The sequence below is a fragment of the Bemisia tabaci genome, chromosome 9 (assembly GCF_918797505.1).
Source record: "Bemisia tabaci chromosome 9, PGI_BMITA_v3".
In the NCBI taxonomy this organism is placed as follows: Eukaryota; Metazoa; Arthropoda; class Insecta; order Hemiptera; family Aleyrodidae; genus Bemisia; species Bemisia tabaci.
The window spans coordinates 17,055,803-17,074,170 of NC_092801.1; the positions used below are offsets into that span (position 1 = coordinate 17,055,803).

Consider the following 18,368-nt stretch of genomic DNA (forward strand, 5'->3'; position numbering starts at 1 on the left):
GTAGTTTGTGAGAGAGGAGCTTCAAAACGCATCTTACAGAGGTCAATTTTCTAGAATTTTCCACGCGGCGTGCTGCCAGCGCAAGACGCGCACTGACGCCTACAAACCTAAGGGGATACTTCACGCATTGCGCAATGCTTGAAGTATCCCCTTAGGTTTGTAGGCGTCAGTACGCGTTTCGAGCTGGCAGCACGCCGCGCCGCGCCGCAGCGTGCCATAAACTTGCCCATATTTAATAGGTCAGGGTGTTAAAATGTAGGCATTTAGACATCAAATTCGAAATTAGCGACTCAAAAAACATCAGTTACGAAAATTGTGTGATCTTTTAGTTATTATCCGACTTATTTCTTCCTATTCTTGAGTTTTGGACCATAGTGCGCCCTTCCGAAACCCTCTCCGAATCAGGGAGATCAAGGAAAAGCGAGGAACAGGTCAGCCCCACAAAATTGATCTGCCTACGCCTATAGGGTTACCTGAAATATATTTTTAACAGTTTGCAAAAATAGGTTTTTAAAGGTCGCTATTACGATAGGGAAGACCAGACACAGCTCTGTTCTGACAGAAAATTCAATGGTCCACGAAAATTGACGATCCACCTTGAAACATTTCGGAAGGAATGTGATCCGAAATGTAATGACACTGAGGGTCATGGTACCGTGCTAAGAAAAAACGCCATATGAACATTCGAATGTTGCCAAATTTATCCTATAAAGATATTTATCATGGAGGAAATGTTATGAATATTTTCCTCGGCAACTCCAGAAGTCCAGAAATTATTGATCAAATCGAGAATAAAATTCTCGAAAAATCGAGTGAAATATTATTAAAAAGTTTCCCAGAGCGGTTTTCCTCAGTTTCGTACTGGTACTCATTAGAGTAAATTTTTTTTTGACTCTAATTGTAATGGAGATGATGCAATGCATGTGTGAAGGATTTGCGATTTGACTGTTGTTTCTTATGTAAAAGTTCGCGAGAAACACGATGGTGCCTCTGGTTTTCTCTGAAATCAAACCCCAAACGCAAAAAAAGCTCTCAAGTTGAAGCCAAAATGGAGGGGATATCCCGCCCTACCCTGAGGGTCCACGTCTACATCAAGACAAACTCTCCATGCAAAGATAGGGAGCAAATACATTGACAGGGCTGCCACTTCATTTGGGGACTCCATAACTGAAAACACGGCAACCCTGCTAATGTATTTGCTCCCTATCTTTGCATGGAGAGTTTGTTTTGATGTAGAGGTGGACTCTCAGGGTAGGGCGGGATATCCCCTCCATTTTGGCCTCACTTTGAGAGCTTTTTTTGCGTTTGGGAGTTGATTTCAGAGAAAACCAGAGGCACCATCGTGTTTCTCGCGAACTTTTACCTAAGAAACAACAGTCAAATCGCAAATCCCTCACACATGCAACATCTCCATTTTTGGAAACTTCTCGGCTTTGTTTTCCCCGCGAAATGATGTGGACCCAATACCGTTTTTCCACCTTGTCACATACATTTTCTAACCGTTTTTTACTGTTTTTTCTAGTTTCCCAGAGAACTAATATTATATTACAGTAGATTTGGCAGCATTCGATTGTGTAAACGTTGTTTTTCCTTAGCACGGAGGTATGATTCATCCTCTTTCCCTAACAGTGGCGAGGCGTGAATGGTCGACTATCGATATTTCCCCATTTGAAGCTATGATAAAGAATCGATTATTAAGGTGTTCGTTGCGAACACCCTGTTTATCGATCCTTTTCCATAGGTTTAAATGCCAGATCAATCGATATATCGCAAAGCACGCCACGCCACTGTTCCCTGTACTGGTGACAGACGGGCACTAGAGACAGGCCTCGGTGCTTCCGTTGTGCGGACAGGGGACACGGTCAGGTTGACAAAAGAAGCGGGGGTCAAGGACACCTCAGATTCACGTTACGCGCATGGCCAAATCTGCCGCAGTAAGGAAGAACGCCGTATGAAATTCGATAGTTGCCAAATTTCCTTTGATAATGCACGGATTTTTGACGACATTCATGCACAGTTTTCTTTTCAATTTCTAGATATTTTAGGTTAAAAATGCGTACGGAATTGTCTGAACAATTTGAGAAAGAATATTCACAATTTTCCCTGCGAATTCGGTTTTTATCGAAGGGAATTCGGCAACGTCGGAAGGCTCATACGGCGTTCTTCCTTAGCACGGCAGAAGTGTAGCCGGTGCGGTATTTGGATTACCCTATAATTTGAAATAGCCAAAAGTTAGGACGACCGACCGCGTCTCAATGTACACCTGGCTTCCGAAAAGACCAGAGAAAACACTAAAAATGTGGCCTGAATTGATGGTAAACGCGGTGGAGTTTGATTTACTGATGAGGTCTAAAAAGACCCAAAGCGTTTGTAGATCTCTCGGCGTGACCATTGGAACCACCCGTGTCCACCATCAGGATCCATCCATATCCCTTTGATCTTCTTTGTCTATAGCTTTGTCTACCAATTTCAACAATCAGCCTGCTGATTTTGTATTTTGCATGAGACGAATACAACAAGTTAAAGACGACCTAACCGTTAACTTTTATTTTTATTTTTTATTTTTGCAGATTTATTTGGCAGATTTATTACAGATTTATATTCCATTTTAGAAACCTACAGCCATCTACAGACGTTATTTTATCGTCCGTAGACATCAGGGGACTGGTACATCTATGCTCCAGGCTTTTCAAAATTTCAGGGATCACGGCCGAGTAGAATCTGTTTCTGCGGATCCACTCGTCAGTTCCGTGAAAATTTGTCGCCACCACCAGGATTCGAACCCAGGACCTATTGGTCTAGAGTCGGACGTGGTGACCGCTAGGCCAACCTAGCCGGCTAACTTTTAACTTAACCTTAATAAACTACTGAAGATTCGCCTTAAATCCGTCTATATCTCTTCATCGTGGCGATTGTTTCTGTTTCAGGGGTCGGCCGGTTTCACCACCTGATCACATTTATATGCGGGTTCACGCTGATGTCATGCGGCTTCGACGTAAATTTAGGGGGCTACATCGCCCCCACCGCAAGCGCCGTTTTCGATATGAATTCGGAGAAAATCGGGCTCATACATGCAGTATTTTTAGCAGGTCCGTCCATTTAATGCTTTTAAAGAACAGTGCACAGTAAATTAATAGAAAACATTCCTGTGAAAAAATTGAACACATGTGCGGGTTTGTTCAAAATCCTTACACTCGAAGGGGTACAAAGTCATGTATCCCAACTTTCAGAGACGGTTATAGGACATTTCTTCAACGATTTTTCGTCTGCACACCTGTTTTTTCTAGTGTTTTATAGAGTACCTGTATAGGGAGAGTAGCGACAGATCTGAAACTCCGAAAGTCCATCAGGCCTTCACCGATGCCTCCGCGAATAAAGTTAGGGCCCAAAAGGGCAGCCAACCTATGAATTTCGAATGTCCGGAGCGATTTACAAATACAATTGTTACGAACCGTCGTTTAGAAAGCATGTATTTGGTTTACTTTTTGCATAAATTTACTTATTTTTGCGAAAGAACGCTCATTTATGTACATTCTTAGCCATCTTGGTTAGAATTGAAATCTGTAGGCTGGCAGTGAAATTTTGTGTGTTAGAAGTTGCTCAGAAGGGTGGCTGCACTTTTGGGCCCTAAGCCCTCAATGAACCGATCTGTCGCTACTCTCCCTATACAGGCACTCTAGTGTTTTACGTCCCATGCGATACTGTGCAACACCTCTGTTGTGAAGTAGTTTCTTGAAACGCCGCGCCATGGCGGGCGAGGGCGATCAGCGTGACACGCGCATTGGCGCCTACAAACCTAACAGGGATACTTCGCGCATTGCGCAATGCGTGAAGTATCCCTGTTATGTTTGAAGGGGCCAGTGCGCGTGCCGCTCCGCACTACGTATGGCTCGAATATTTAAACTCGCGGGGTCAACGTTTCTCAATTCATGATTTTGAAATGTTTGCATACTCTGCATAGATTATTCTCATTTAAATTGATGGGGAAAATATGTATTGAAGGAAAATATAATGTGTGACTTATAAATATTAAGGCAGTTTCGTATCAAACTTTAAAATCTCCTGAGAACGTTAATTTTTTCTTTTATATTTTGTGTTTTTACTGCGCTACAGCGTGGTACACGCGCAACCAAACTCTCAAAATTGGACTTATTTGTCTCTAAAAGATCGATGTAGAAATGGGTTAAAAACAAAGATTGCGTGCTTCTTGGTTTTGCCCCGTTTTATTCATTTTTATATAGTTCCTTTCAACACAACTACGACTAATTTAGATTAATATCGTTGCCATCGCTTGGGAAAGGTTTTACAAATATTTGCCAGATTTTAAAAATTTAAAGTTTTTAAAATGAAGTAATATTTTCATCAAGAAGAAGAATACGAAGAAGAAAGAGAATAAAGATATATAAGGTATATTCTGTGTTAAGAATTTTAAGGATAGAAATAAAACCAAGTATTTACCAATGACAATTTGAAAAGATGAATCAAAATAAGAAAGTAAAATTTCATTCAAAAAATGAGTTACCATAACAACATTTCCCTCTCTCTCAATTTTCTGATTTCGGTATTGTCAACATAATTTTACATACGGACTAAAATATAACGCTTGAACCAAGTCACTGTTGCTTATTTTACGCGTGGACGTAAACCACTGGACAAAACAGGTGCGCGGACAAAAAATCGTTGATGAAATGTCCTGAAACCTTCAGAGACCTTACTGTGCTTATGGTAAATTAGTTAGAGTGAATCACGCATTTAGGAACTATAAGTGAGAGGCTCGAAAGACAGGTTGCATATGTACAGTTTTTTTTTTTTTTAAAAAATGATGATTTTAATGATTTTAAATAAAACTAGTCTTAATAAATGTACTGTAAACAATTCGTAATAAAGCATCAAAATGTCAATTTGAACTTTCTCTCCGCTATGAGGATACATGTAATTTCGGAACTTCAAACACGTATTTCTCGAAGTGGCAAAAACTGTACTCATGCGCCTTGTCCGCTTAGCCTTTCAATTCTATTGGTAAAAATTGAATTAAATTAGTAAACAGCATTGCTGTTAAAAAATTAATCACACATGCGTGTTTATTCGAAATTTTACAATCAAAGATGCGCGAAGTCACTTTTCCCAACTTGCATGCAGAGATCTTGCTGTGATTATGTTTAGCTAGCTAGAAAGAATCACGCAATAGGGAACTATAATTCTGCCTCGTCTGTAGAGGCCGGTAGCGTGGCGTGCTTTGCGATTTATCGATTGATCTGCTGTTTAAACCTATGGAAAAGGATCGAGAAACAGGGTGTTCGCAACTAACACGTTAATAATCGATTCTTTACCATAGCTTCAAATGAGGAAATGTCGATAAATTGATCATTTACGCCTCGTCACTGATAGAGGCACCTACCTGCATAGGGAAACTAATTGTACGTATAATGCTCCTGAATTGAGCCAAAAATAGTATTCTTTCTGCAAAATCCAATCTAGTTAAGTTACAAGACCTCGCACTGGAAAAAAAACAGAGCTAGAGATGGATCTAGAGTCCAGACTCTTAAAAACATCGACAAGAAAAAGTACTCTCGATTCAATCAGAATTTAGCTTGCGAATCAAGAACCAAGCCTCTTCATTTCAGCGGATTTCGTTTTGATTCAAGCAAAAATCCGATTGAATCAAGAGTATTTTTTCTTGTCAATGTTTTCAAGAGTCTGGACTCTAGATCCAATGCGTTTTTTTTTTCCAGTGCGAGCTGGATTTAGCGAGGCAATCCCCAACAACCTTAAAAAATTATTTCGCGAAAACTCAAAAACCACTGCCATTAGGATATTGCTTTTTAATCCTCACAGGTACAATTTCAAGTTGCTTCTTCTGGGGAGCGTTAGCTGACACTTTTGGCCGGAAGAGGATTCTGGTTCCTGGGATGTTCCTTGATGGAGTTCTTCTCCTGTTGTCTAGTTTGTCACATAATTTTTCTACCTTCATTGTTCTCAGGTTCCTCAGTGGCTTCATGTGAGTACGCTTATATTTGAATGGATTTGTGCTAGAAGGAACTATACAGGATGATTCAGGGTTAAACGGCCAGAGTGCAGGAGCCGGAACACCCCCAAACACCCTCTTTATATTGAGATTTCGATTTTTTGTAGATCATTTGTGAATTCTGGGCATAAAAGTACAGGAGAGTCCAAATTTTCATGAGATTTGGCTCACAACCGTTGTGAAAATTCAGGAAAAACGATTTACTTTCCAAATTGGGGGGGGGGGGGGCGTGGCTCCAACCGGAGGCACTTTTGGAAAAAACTTAATACAACAAAAAAGTCTTATTTTGACCCATAGAACACGCTCCTGCAGACAGGTCGTTTTCCCCTGTACCACCCTGTGTGTATGTAGTTTGCGTGCAACATAGCTCCTTTTAACATAAGTTCCTCCAATTTTTGTATAAACTGATAAACTTTTGACGGTGCACCGTGGCAAATAACCCTTTTGTCCTTTTGATTCATTTCATTTGTGCAATAAATCGTGCATCCTTCCTTCCGGCATACATAGATACACTCCCATTGATCAAAACGGAAATTATTCCTGTGCTAATGAACAAAATTGAATATATAGTCGAATAGCCGCTAATGTCCATTTTTCCAGTACTGAGTTGGGGGGGGGGGGGTTAAATACTTTTAAAGGTGATTTACAACCATAAAATTGGTGTGAATACTCGTCTCAGGGTTATCGCGATCCCATAACGAGTCTTCGCACCGCTTCATTCCATGATTACATTGAATTTTAATAGTATAATTAACACAAAAAATTCGAAGAATCGACTTTGGGGGTGTTTGCACAACGCAATTCAATTTGATTTCCTTTTTTAACTTAAAACTTAAGGCTTTGGAGTCTAAATGACCTCAGCCAAAAAAGAGAGCTAACAATACTTTTTTGAGTAATGGAAATTTTTTTTTTCACTATTGCAATTAAAAATCATATTTAGAACTTTGAACGGTAAAATTGAGTTTGAATGGAACATATTATTTTCTTTTAATTTTGAAATTATTGAAAGGAAAGGTATCGATAGGGTCCGTTATTGAGCCAACACAGAATTTACTCAATTCTACGATGTTTCGCTTTTTGATAGTCTACTTTAAACGGGATGCATCATAATTTGCTCATTTTCAGTATCTTTCCGGACCTGATACTGGACTAAACTTGGGTCTGTAGGCCAATTTTGGTGAAAAATAATATTTTTGCAGGTTTGGCGTCTAATGCCAAAATATTCGTAGTTTCCCCCAAAATCGGCCTCCAGCTAGACCCGCACGTTTAGGTCACCGCGAAGAGACCGGAAGTGACCAAGTTATGAAGCATTCCGTAAAATATAGATGTTCAATGAGCAAAAAATCGTAAAGTTGAGGAAATTCAGGGTAAGGCAAAAAACAGTCCGCCTTAAATCGATACCCCACACTGAAAGAAAAATCTCGGTGTATTTACTAAGAAAATGGTAATATTACCAAGAATTCAGGGTTCTATTTGATCCCAGTTTTTTCTTGGTAAAATTACCATTTATGGAATTGGTAGTTTTACCGAGAAATCTCGGTAAAATTATTGAACTTTCTCCGTAATTTCACTGGACCTTGCTAAAAACGCCAATATTTTTTATCGACTGTGGTAGAAATACCGAGATAAAATGGCAAAGTTACCGGGAATTGATTACCAATAAAAGTTGTATTCTTACCTGAAAAAAAACAGTAAAAATACCGGTTTTTAAGTAAGTTTACCGGTCTGTCTTGGTAAAATTACCAATAATCGGTAAAAAAGTGAGATGGTAAAGGTACCAACGGACCTTGGTAAAAACGCCGAGAATTTTTTGTCAGTGTACCCCACCTCTAGTCTACGCAGTCTTACATTAGATACCATCTAATTTCACAAAAATACATAACCGTTCATTTCCACTTGACTTGTTTTAAAATATGTTTCAGATTTTTTTATAAGATAAATTTAATAATTGAATCAAACCCCTGTTTCCAGAATTGGTGGCCCCATGTCTCTGATCTACACGTACTTAGGCGAATTTTATAGCGAGAGGAAGCGAGCAAAAGTGATTTGCTTCGTCGCTTTGGCGATGACTCTGTCAACGTTGATTTTGCCAGGTAAACGCTCAAGTAGCGCTTTGTTTGAGTTGTAGAATGTTTGATAACACTCCACATAATCGACCGCCGGGAGCGGTGTCGATCTGATTGCACAAAAAAATCCGCCTATTTTACGCAGGAACATAAGGAATAATCCGACGAATGCTCCGAAAAATGGCAACACCGCCTGACAGATCAAATTCGTGGCTTTGGTCATTACAGACTGTCGATGATTAGAGGTTTCTACAATGAGTACCTATGATTGAAATGTTTCAACAAGCACTTACGGTTAGCAATTATTGTTGTTTCCTAAATTCATTTCATCTACTTGTTTCAGAACATAGATACTTAGAATGAGCATCAAAGTCAAATTGGATTGCATTTTGCAAAAAAGAACCAAGAGCATTTCCAATGTTGCTAGGATCGTGCAACTTATATTCCTCACAATAAAATTACCAAGACCTTGCAAAAAATTAACTAAAGTAATTTTCGTATTGAATTTATAGTTTATTGGGAGTAAAGATAAAATTTTTATCGATGATCAGTTTATATTTGCAAGGTAAAAAAGTTACAGAATCTTAACGAAGTTGGAATGCTTGTGGTTCCGTCTTGCAAAATGCAATCCAATTATAAATCCAATTTTTTTTTAAAAGAATCGCGACTTAATTTCAAAATATCGCGATTTTTCTGATGAAAAATGGTACTTGGGTAGCCATTGATATGCCAATAAAAATGTCTGCTGTCTTGATACTCATCTTGGATGTTCGATCGATTCGGAGGAGCGACGGTAAAATTTGCAACGTCACACGAAGTAACGGTGTCGTGCGAAATTAAGCGAAATACGGACTTGGAGGCGCCTGGAAAAACAAACGCCCGGAAGCGCCGCCAAAACAAACAAAACCCGCAGAAACAAAGCGGAGAAATTATACCGCGCGACATTAAAATTCTGCGTGCCGCAAAATTGCCCGTGACTTGGAATGTCAAGCAGGTTCAAAGATCTACTCTCATCTCGAACTTCTCGTCGTTTGCATCCAACAGTAGTCACGAATATCTCATCCAGATGGCGCTAATTTCTTTTCGAACATTTCTAATTCCTATCTTCAGCTAAATTCGACATGCGAATACTGGCCCCTGGACCATTTTGCACAAAAAAAATTCCGGGTGCTCCGGGACCGGCAATCATACGTTTTGCCATTTTTATCGATCCTCACTCCCCTTTTCCTGAGGGCAAAAAGGTGCGGTCCAAATCGGCATGCCGATCCAGGAATATTCGGGAAACTTATGCCACAAGTTTTAGAACTATCTAATGGACAAAACATTTGAATGCCACTCCTTAAATATTTGGTATGCCTGTTCGCCGGATTCACAATTTCTACAAGAACAAATTTTCTTCATATTTACCTCACCAAAGTTGTATGGATGAATTTTTGGACTATATCCTCGTCTAATATCAGCAAATATCTGCTCATCACGAATTTTGGACGCTATGCTCATTTTGACTTTTCAAAAAAACTATTCCTCATCAAAGTGAGCATGGAGTCGAAGATCTTGGACGCGATGCTACATTACCGTCGTTTGTATGACCGTCATCAACTCACAGATGCGTCATGTGCACGAGGCAAAGAAAATCAGCGAGGTTGACTTTTTGTCCGTTGTTTGGATGCACCGTGAGACCATGACGTCACGCAAAAACATCCGACATTCACGTTTTATAAAAAAAGTGCGCGTTGCATCGGTATGACTACCGATCACGTGTGATCTGTGTGGGTAGACGCTGCGCGGAAAATTTCGCCGTGAAATTTTGCAAACAATTAGGCGACACGTCCTGAAGACGCAACTGCTTTTTTTTACAGAAAAACGTCTAATGAGTATTTGAAGAGTGCCAAACAATGGATAAAATATTCACTTTTAAGAAAAACTATGGGTATGGACCTGTTGCAAACTTTCGCCAGAGCTACAATAAGAGTTGTTTCTAATGGAAAATGCCCCAAACATCACGATGAACGCATTGCCGAGGTCTAAAATGCTCTCGTAACTTCACAATCTGCGTAAGAAATGTATGTCCTTTTAGCTCCCCGCTTCAAAAACAAAACTTCGGCGTAGGTGAGAGCATTTCGCAAGAAGAGTCGTTCCATCCAATCCTTGCGCACTACGGCGCTACGCAATATCTAATTTTAAATTAATTGTCTTTCCGTTAAAGTAAGAAAAAAGTAACCAAAATTGTCGCCCCCCCCCCCCCCCCAGGAAAGAACGTATTTACATTTCCATGTGGCAAAATGTCTGCTCTCAAACTATACTTTCACCAGGAAATTTTTGGGCACTTCGAGTTGAAAATTTCACAATTTTTTTCTCCGATTTCCATCGTAAATCAGTCTTTTTCACAACAATAGCATATCATTTATCTGTAAAAAACTTAAATTGTTGGAGAGAGTTTAGCAACATTCGAATGCAGTTACGTTCCTTCTTCTCGGAAGCGACAGCTTTTGGCCGGTTACCAGCAGGCGCTCTGGTCGAAAATCGACATTAAACTAGGAAAACCTTGGAAACCCCGGAAATGACCAACTTTGGTCTTCATGTCCGTAATCATGGCGATATACCTCGTACTAAAAAACAATCTGGTGATTTCCTAACGTATGTGGACTTTCTGTCGAGAATAACTGGAGTTCCAGAAATCCAGAATAGGGCAGATATTTGCCCTTAACGACCGCCCATACACTTATTATTATTAAATTAAATATGATAAATTTTGCAACGCCTGAATACTCGTGCAACTTTTTTCTTTCGCACGGTAGATTTGCGAGAACTGACCGATGAAAATGACCGACGCGTTGCGACGCCTCGGAATCTGCGGCGTCGCGTCGTGTGCTTTGCGATACATCGATTGATCTGCCATTTAAACCTGTAGAAAAGGATCTGTAAAGAGAGTGTTTGCGACGAACACCTTAAAAATCTATTCTTTTCCATAGCTTCAAATGGGGAAATATCGATAATCGACCATTCACGCCCATCTCCAATGCTCGGAATCGCGTCTTTGAGACGAGGCCAGCGTCGCGTGCTTTTATATTTCCGATATGAACGATTAAAGATGTTTCTTTAGTAAAGAGTTCAGAGTAGTGACTACTCTGCTTGCTCTGGCGTATTATAATACTAGCTCTCGCCTCCGCTCCCGTCGAAGTCGTAAAAATTTCTCAGGTCGCCTCCCGATATTTTTAAAGCCTCATGAAATCCACTGGCGGCTTCAACAGGTGGTTCACTTTTTCCGGGGAAAGATTCCTTAGGCTTTTGGCTTTACAAAATTTTAGGTAATCTTTTTTTAAAGGGTTGTTTAGAAACACACACGCCTACCTGAACAAATACATGTATTAAAAAAAAAAAAAAAAAAAAAAAAAAACCTGAGAAGAAATATTAAGTAGATTTTATTCAACGCTTTGACTGAGATTTTATGAGAACCAACAAAGGTTGGCTTCCTTTCATCCATTTTATCATTGATTCGTTTCTATCAGTTCAATCCACCAGTGATCCGATTCGATGATCCCGAAGCAATCATTGACGTAAGGCATATTTTCTGCAAGCTTTAGCTCCTGGCTTCTGTGTTACGAAGTTTATAATGGACCGTAGGTTGATTTAAATTTCTGACCGAACTGTTTTCTAACGCTTTAGTCAAATAAAACACAAATTTATTGAGTTGCATTAGCTCGTAAAATCAGTCATTCTATTGATTTTGTGCTCCAATTTCTTGCAAAACTACAACCCTGATATCGAAACTTGGCTGTCTTGAAAACGCCTTCAAATGCGGCGTGATACCTCACGCATTCCGGAGAGTTCAAATAGTTGTATCATTGCGCCGTAAGAATGTGACGGAAGATTCAAATGGAAATACCCTTCATTCAAGCTAGCTTTGTCGATTTCCTTTGACATTTTAGCAGTCGTGAATGCATAGTTGAAGTGCGCTCCAGCTAGAATTGTATTTAGCAAATTGGTGGTTTTTATACGAGGATTAAAAATAAATAAGTCGTACGGAATATAACAAAAGAATATGAACTATGCAAAACGATAATCCGAGTATCGGAACTTGTGGTATCGGTTATCGGCTTTTGGTACATTTACCTGACATTCAGTCTGATCCTTTATTTTTTTTCGCAGTGGTTGCAATGACGGTCCTACCGATCAAGATGAGTTACAAAATCGACAAATGGGAGTTCAACTCGTGGCGACTGCTGGTGGCGTGCATGGCTGTACCGAGCCTTCTCAGCGCGGTGCTCCTGTCCCTCATGCCTGAGAGCCCTCGATTCCTCTTCACGAAATCCCTCCACGAGGAATGTCTCCACGTTATCTCAAAGATGTTCGAAATGAATACCGGCAAAGACAGGGCCAGTTTCCCGGTAAGTTCCGGTCTCAGCTCCACCGTGATAGCGAAGAGAGCCGTGCAAAATCTTCGAAATCGAGTTTTCTTCAAAATCCGTCTAAACTCTTAGATGAAATTACAGATATTGAGACAGCTAAAACAGCAAAATTCATCCTAATTTAATGAAAACGAGACGTATGTAAAAGCCGTAAGTGCACAAAAAATGACACAGTTTTTTTTCAAGACAGCCGTACTCCGTAGATGCATGAGAGCCAATGAAAACAGTGCTTTCCAGTAAAGTGCCGCCCTCTTCTGCCAATTTCTAACCTGAAAATGTGTTTGTTGTGCGTCCAAAACGCAACCACGAAAGCACGCAGAAGATATGTATAGCACTTACGGCTGTTTTGCCAAATACTAACCTAGCATGAAAATGAAAAATACCCTTTTTATGTAATGGAAATAAAATCAGTCGATTATTAATCATCCATACGATTTCTATAGGAGTCTTCCGGACGATTAGTGGCAATTTGACAAAGAACGGAGGCTTCTTTCAATAAAATGATCTTGTCAGAAGCTTCTGAGCCCGTTTTCTCAAAACTTCATTTTTGCACTTACGGCTCTCTTCATTATCACGGCAGAGCTGCAGGCTGATTATTGAAATGGATAGGTAGACAAAGTGATGTACAAAGAGGGCAAATGGAAAAGGAGCGACCCTATTGGTGATTCAGGTGGTGGTTACAGACCAAGGGGGCAAATGATGGACTAATTAAAGGGTCCTTCGTGGGTTTTCGTTAGTTTGCCGACTCCCTTGTCGATTCCAACCACCCGCTTCCACCAATAGGATCGCTTCATTTTTGCCTCATCTTCTTTATCGGTCGATTGGTCCTGGGCCTGTTGCACAATTTTTTTTTTTCACCAGAGTTCCAGGGCCGGATTTACCTACTTGCCGCCCATCGGCCGCCCGTATTTTGCCGCCCCCTTCTCATTCGTTTTGAAACATCGATAAAAACCATCAAGTGAACGTGCCGGAGGGGGAGGGGTGCATAAGACGCGCGCGTTTACCTACTCGTGTTGAATACATTTTTTGCGAAAGCCCCGTCAACACTCCTAGCAAAATTTCACGGAACTTTGCTTCTCCATTTGAGAGAAATGAACCAAAAAATTGTGAAAGGACAAACATTAAATGTTGAATAATGACTTTAACCTCCGCCGCTGCGCCGCGCTGATCGCACTGTGTTTGGCGCAATGCGTGAAGTATTTCTGCAGTCTTGTAGGCGCTATGCGTTTCACGCCAACCGCTCCTGTGTTTGGCGCAATGGGTGAAGTATTCATGCAGTCTTGTAGGCGCTAATATGTGTTACATGCCGACCGCTGCGTCGAGGGCTTTTCCTTTTCATCTCAAATCCTCGTCATCATTCCTTTTCTGAGCTGAGCTCCAGGCCAAATTGCGTGTTTAGTTCCTCATCCTCTCTTAACTCGACCAATTAAAGATGCTGTCTCTTGTAGGTATTACCGAAAAAAGACAAAATTAGAAATTACTATACTCTCAGGAAAGAGAAATTTTGTCCCCTTTTCTCATTGATAATTTTTTTTTTCTGAATCCGATTTCTTTTATACCTACATTTAAAAAAATTGCAAAATTTGCCGCCATGGGCCACGGCTCATGTTGCCACCCCCTTAATCCGGCCCTGCAGAATTCTGGTGAATACTCCTATTATTCTGGTTATTTCTACTAAATAGTTCACTACTACTATTACTACTACGGCTACGACGACGACTACTACTACTACTACTACTACTACTACTACTACTACTACTACTAATACTACTACTACTATTACTGCTACGGCTACGACGACGACGACGACGACGACGACGACGACGACGACTACTACTACTACTACTACTACTACTACTACTACTACTACTACTACTACTACTACTACTACTACTACTACTACTACTACTACTACTACTAATACCACTACTACTATTACTGCTACGACGACGACGACGACGACTACTACTACTACTACTACTACTACTACTACTACTACTACTACTACTACTACTACTATACTACTACTACTACTACTACTACTACTACTACTACTACTACTACTACTACTACTACTACTACAACCAAGTCACTCTTATAGCGCTCCTGTGCGCTCTGTGACACCCAACCGCCACTGATAGCGATCCTGCCAGAGAGTAAATAGTATCACAATGTAAAAGTTCGGGTAGAGTTATAGTAGAGGTTACCATATTTATTTTTTTGTGCCGCAAGAAAAAACCACTCTCAATTGCGCTATGACTCGGTATTTTTACCACCATTTTCCTCTTTCATCGGGAGACCGACCCATGAATTTTTTAAAAATGTTCAATGATTTTTACCTTCCTTTGTTGAACTTCTCAGACAAATTCGTGCGACGGTCCTTCGATATAAAAAAATAAAATCTTCGTGGAAATGCTGAAAAAGTGCGATCGAGGTACGTTTCTTAGTGGAGGGAACGATAATTCGTCCAATTATTTCAAATAAATGGAGCAATTCTTAGTTCTCCTGAAGCAGCAACGGATGAACTCCTCTGAACTGAAAATTTCAATATTTCGAATTTACTATACTTGGATACTTTGTTTGTAAATTACTAATTTGGATACTTTCTAGCTTTCCTCTTTTTTCCCAGGTTAAATCGTTCAATTCAAAGCAAAAAGTTGAGCTGATCGGCCCTGGCCAGAAGAAACTGCTTTCCTCAATAGTGTACAAAATTGAAATAATGTGGTCGCAGGTTTCAAAGCTGGTCAAGCCTCCGGTTCTCAATACTACAGTGCTTTGCACAACTGTCATCTTCACGAACATGGTCGGGTAAGCGTAGACTTTTACCTGCTTGCTTTTCGAATTATGCATTCGACACAGGGTTAAGGTGATTCGATGGACTCCATATTTTGTGTCAGAACGGCATGCAATATATCGCATCAATTGGTTCCATTTTTTCAGCTACTCGTCATTTTTCTCCAATTTTGAGATCGCAATTCTGTTGTCAGGAGACTAAAGCACTCTTTTACGAATTTTAACAAAGAAATTCAACGTAATAAAGGACTGGTTTTATTAGAGAGAAAACATCGCATTCGATACTGATATCGAAACTGCACTCGAATGCAATATTTTCTCTCTAAAAAAAACCACGGCTTTATTACGTCGAATTTCTTTGTTAAAATTGCGGTAAGTGAGTGCTTTAGTCTCCTGACAACAGAATTGCGATATCAAAATTGGAGAAAAATGACGAGTAGCTAAAAAAATAGAACCAATTGATGCGATATATCGCATGCCGTTTTGACACAAAATATGGCGTCCATCGAATCACCTTAAGAAATCAGCAGCGTGGCATGCTTTGCGATATATCGATCGGCCGGTCATTCAAACCTATGGAAAAGGATCGATCAACAGGGTGTTCGCAACGAACACTGAATAATCGATTCTTTACCACAGCCTCAAATGGGGAGTATCGATTATTGATCATTCATGCCTCGCCACTGGTGATAAGTGACATCGTTAAGAGGAACAAGAGCACATTTGGATTGTATTTTGCAAAAAGGAACCAAGAGCATTACAATGTTGCTAGGATTGTGCAACTTCCTATGTCTTGGAAGAAAAACCTGGTCGTCTATGAAAATTTCCTATTTTACACGCTAAAAACTGTAAATTTAAGAATAAAATTACCGTGTAAATTTCATATTTTCGTATGATTACAGTAGTTTTATTGCAAAGGGTGAAGGCGCATAATCTCAGCAACATGGCAATGCTTCTGGTTCCTTTTTGAAAAATGTAATCCATCTGGACGTATTTCTGCCAAACAGAACTATGTGTCTTAAGACATGATCTCTGATACCCATAAGAATACATGTTTAACAGGGATCACGTCATAATGCACATAGTTATGTTTGTCAGAAATACGTCCGTTTATCCAGCGCAGGACACGTTTTTCATCTCCAGATGCCTCAGAGTAACCTACGATTTTGATCAATTTCACCAACAATTCCACAAACAAGTACATCCATCAAACCAGTACTTTTGGTTGTATGTTGGAGTTTTTGGCCAACGTGCGTTAAAAATTCAGTATAAAGCTAAAAAATCTCAATACAGAGGGAAAAACCTCATATGACACTCTCACGATCCGTGCGTCCACCGCAAATCAGTTTGTACTAAAAGGTTGATCTGACCGAAAAAAAAGTAACCAAAAGTAACCATGAGAAAGGAAATTTTTAACGATGTGCCATGAAGAGTTTGACTAGATATAAATGTGAATTCTCTCGAAATTTATCGTTATGCTCTCACGAAAGAACGTGACGATATTTCAATGTTGCCAAATTTCCCCTCGCTAATTGCATGTTTACCGGGAGAATCTAAGGCATTTCTAACTGAAAATTTCACTGATTTTTCTGCCGATATTTTGCAAAAATTAGGAAGATTTTGGACGAAAATAGCACGAGTATGTTCTTGTAAAAAATTGAATTGTTTGAGTCAGTTTGCAACCTTGGGATTAGATTACGCTCCTTCGTTCGGGAAAACGTCGAATTCACGTGAACTCCTCCTTTAGAGTCTCGGCTTCAGTGGCGTAGCGGGCTTTGCGATATATCGATTGTTATGCCATTTAAACCTATGGAAAAGGATCGATAAACAGGGTGTTCGCAGCAAACACCTTAATAATCGATTCTTTACCATAGGTTTAAATGGCATAACAATCGATTTATCGCAATTCACGCCACGCCACTGCTCGGCTTAGAGAGTTTTGTCTGACAAGCTCAGAGGTTCGTTTCGAAGATCAAAGCCATATGCACAATCACCATCATGTCTCTCACCAAATTTTAAAAAAGTTAAATTACTTGAATCGAAACTCTTCGTGACTTACAAGAGCTTCAATGCTTCAGCTTGGTTTCTACAATAAAGAGAAAATAAAAATCCGCATTGAGCAGGGTGCATGACCAGCTGACCACCAGATTTTCCCGCGCTTTTTTTCAGCCAATCAGATTCCCATAGCCACTTTTTCAGTTCTCGTGTAAAATAACACAGAAAATCAAAATCATAATTTTTTTTCGAATTCGGTCAATTTTTCGGCATAAATATGTTCACAACGGACACGACTGAGGATTTGGCGTTACTATTGATGTATGTTACGTTTCTTTTTACTCTAAATAACGCCGAAGATCTTGATTTTTTGAAATTTCAATTTTCTTCCACTAGGGTTGGAGGGACTGTCAAAATCGTCGACCCGACTGCAAGAAAATTGAAATATTAAAAATTCAGATCTTTGGTGTTTTTTGGAGTAAGTGGAACGAAATAAACATCCATAGAAACGCCAAATCCTCGAGAAGTCAGCCATGAACATATTTTAGCTGAAAAATTGACTGAAGTCGAAAAAAAATGTAAGGTGTTGATTTCCTGTGTTATTTTTCGCGAAAGATGAACAAGTGGTCGTCAGGAGTCTGATTGGCTGAAAAAAAGCGCGAGAAGACCTGATGGTCACCAATGCGGACTTCCATTTTCTCTTTGAATTGCATTTTCAACTCTTCACTATGTGGATTGCATTTTGCAAAGAACCAAGAGCATTCCGATGTCGCTAAGATTGTGCAAATTATTTCAGTTTGTTAAACTATAGTAAAAAGACAAATGGTAAAACATCTAAAATAGTATCTGATGGCTGTACCTTTCAAAGCGAGAATATTGTTATGAAAGAAATTTTCCATTTTTTTTTTTTTTTTTTTTTTTTTTTTTTTTTTTTTTTTTTTACAGCCAAGTATTATTCAAAGTTTTTACCATTTTCCTTTTTACTATTTGATCCAACTGAGGAAGGCTGAGTTCAGCCGAAACGTTTTGGTTTTATTCGTGGATTTTAGACTTGGATTGCGTTTTGCAAAAATGAACCAC

At 39.7% G+C, this 18,368-nt stretch overlaps 2 protein-coding genes across 10 annotated transcripts in view; both read left to right on the top strand.

Annotated features, from left to right (window-relative positions):
• Positions 1 to 15,329, top strand: part of LOC140225517 (synaptic vesicle glycoprotein 2C) — a 31,683-nt gene extending 16,354 nt beyond the window's left edge. For 2 of the 3 annotated variants that reach the window (XM_072304691.1, XM_072304690.1), the window contains exons 4-8: positions 2,928 to 3,089; positions 5,836 to 5,998; positions 7,997 to 8,118; positions 12,241 to 12,479; positions 15,130 to 15,329. In XM_072304691.1, coding sequence (XP_072160792.1) covers positions 2,928 to 3,089; positions 5,836 to 5,998; positions 7,997 to 8,118; positions 12,241 to 12,479; positions 15,130 to 15,312 — 869 coding nt within the window. In that variant the 3' untranslated portion in view covers positions 15,313 to 15,329. The remainder of the gene's footprint in view (positions 1 to 2,927; positions 3,090 to 5,835; positions 5,999 to 7,996; positions 8,119 to 12,240; positions 12,480 to 15,129) is intronic. The other variant, XM_072304692.1, reaches the window with a different exon arrangement.
• Positions 1 to 18,368, top strand: part of LOC109035187 (uncharacterized) — a 228,893-nt gene that overhangs the window by 85,957 nt on the left and 124,568 nt on the right. The window lies entirely within an intron of this gene.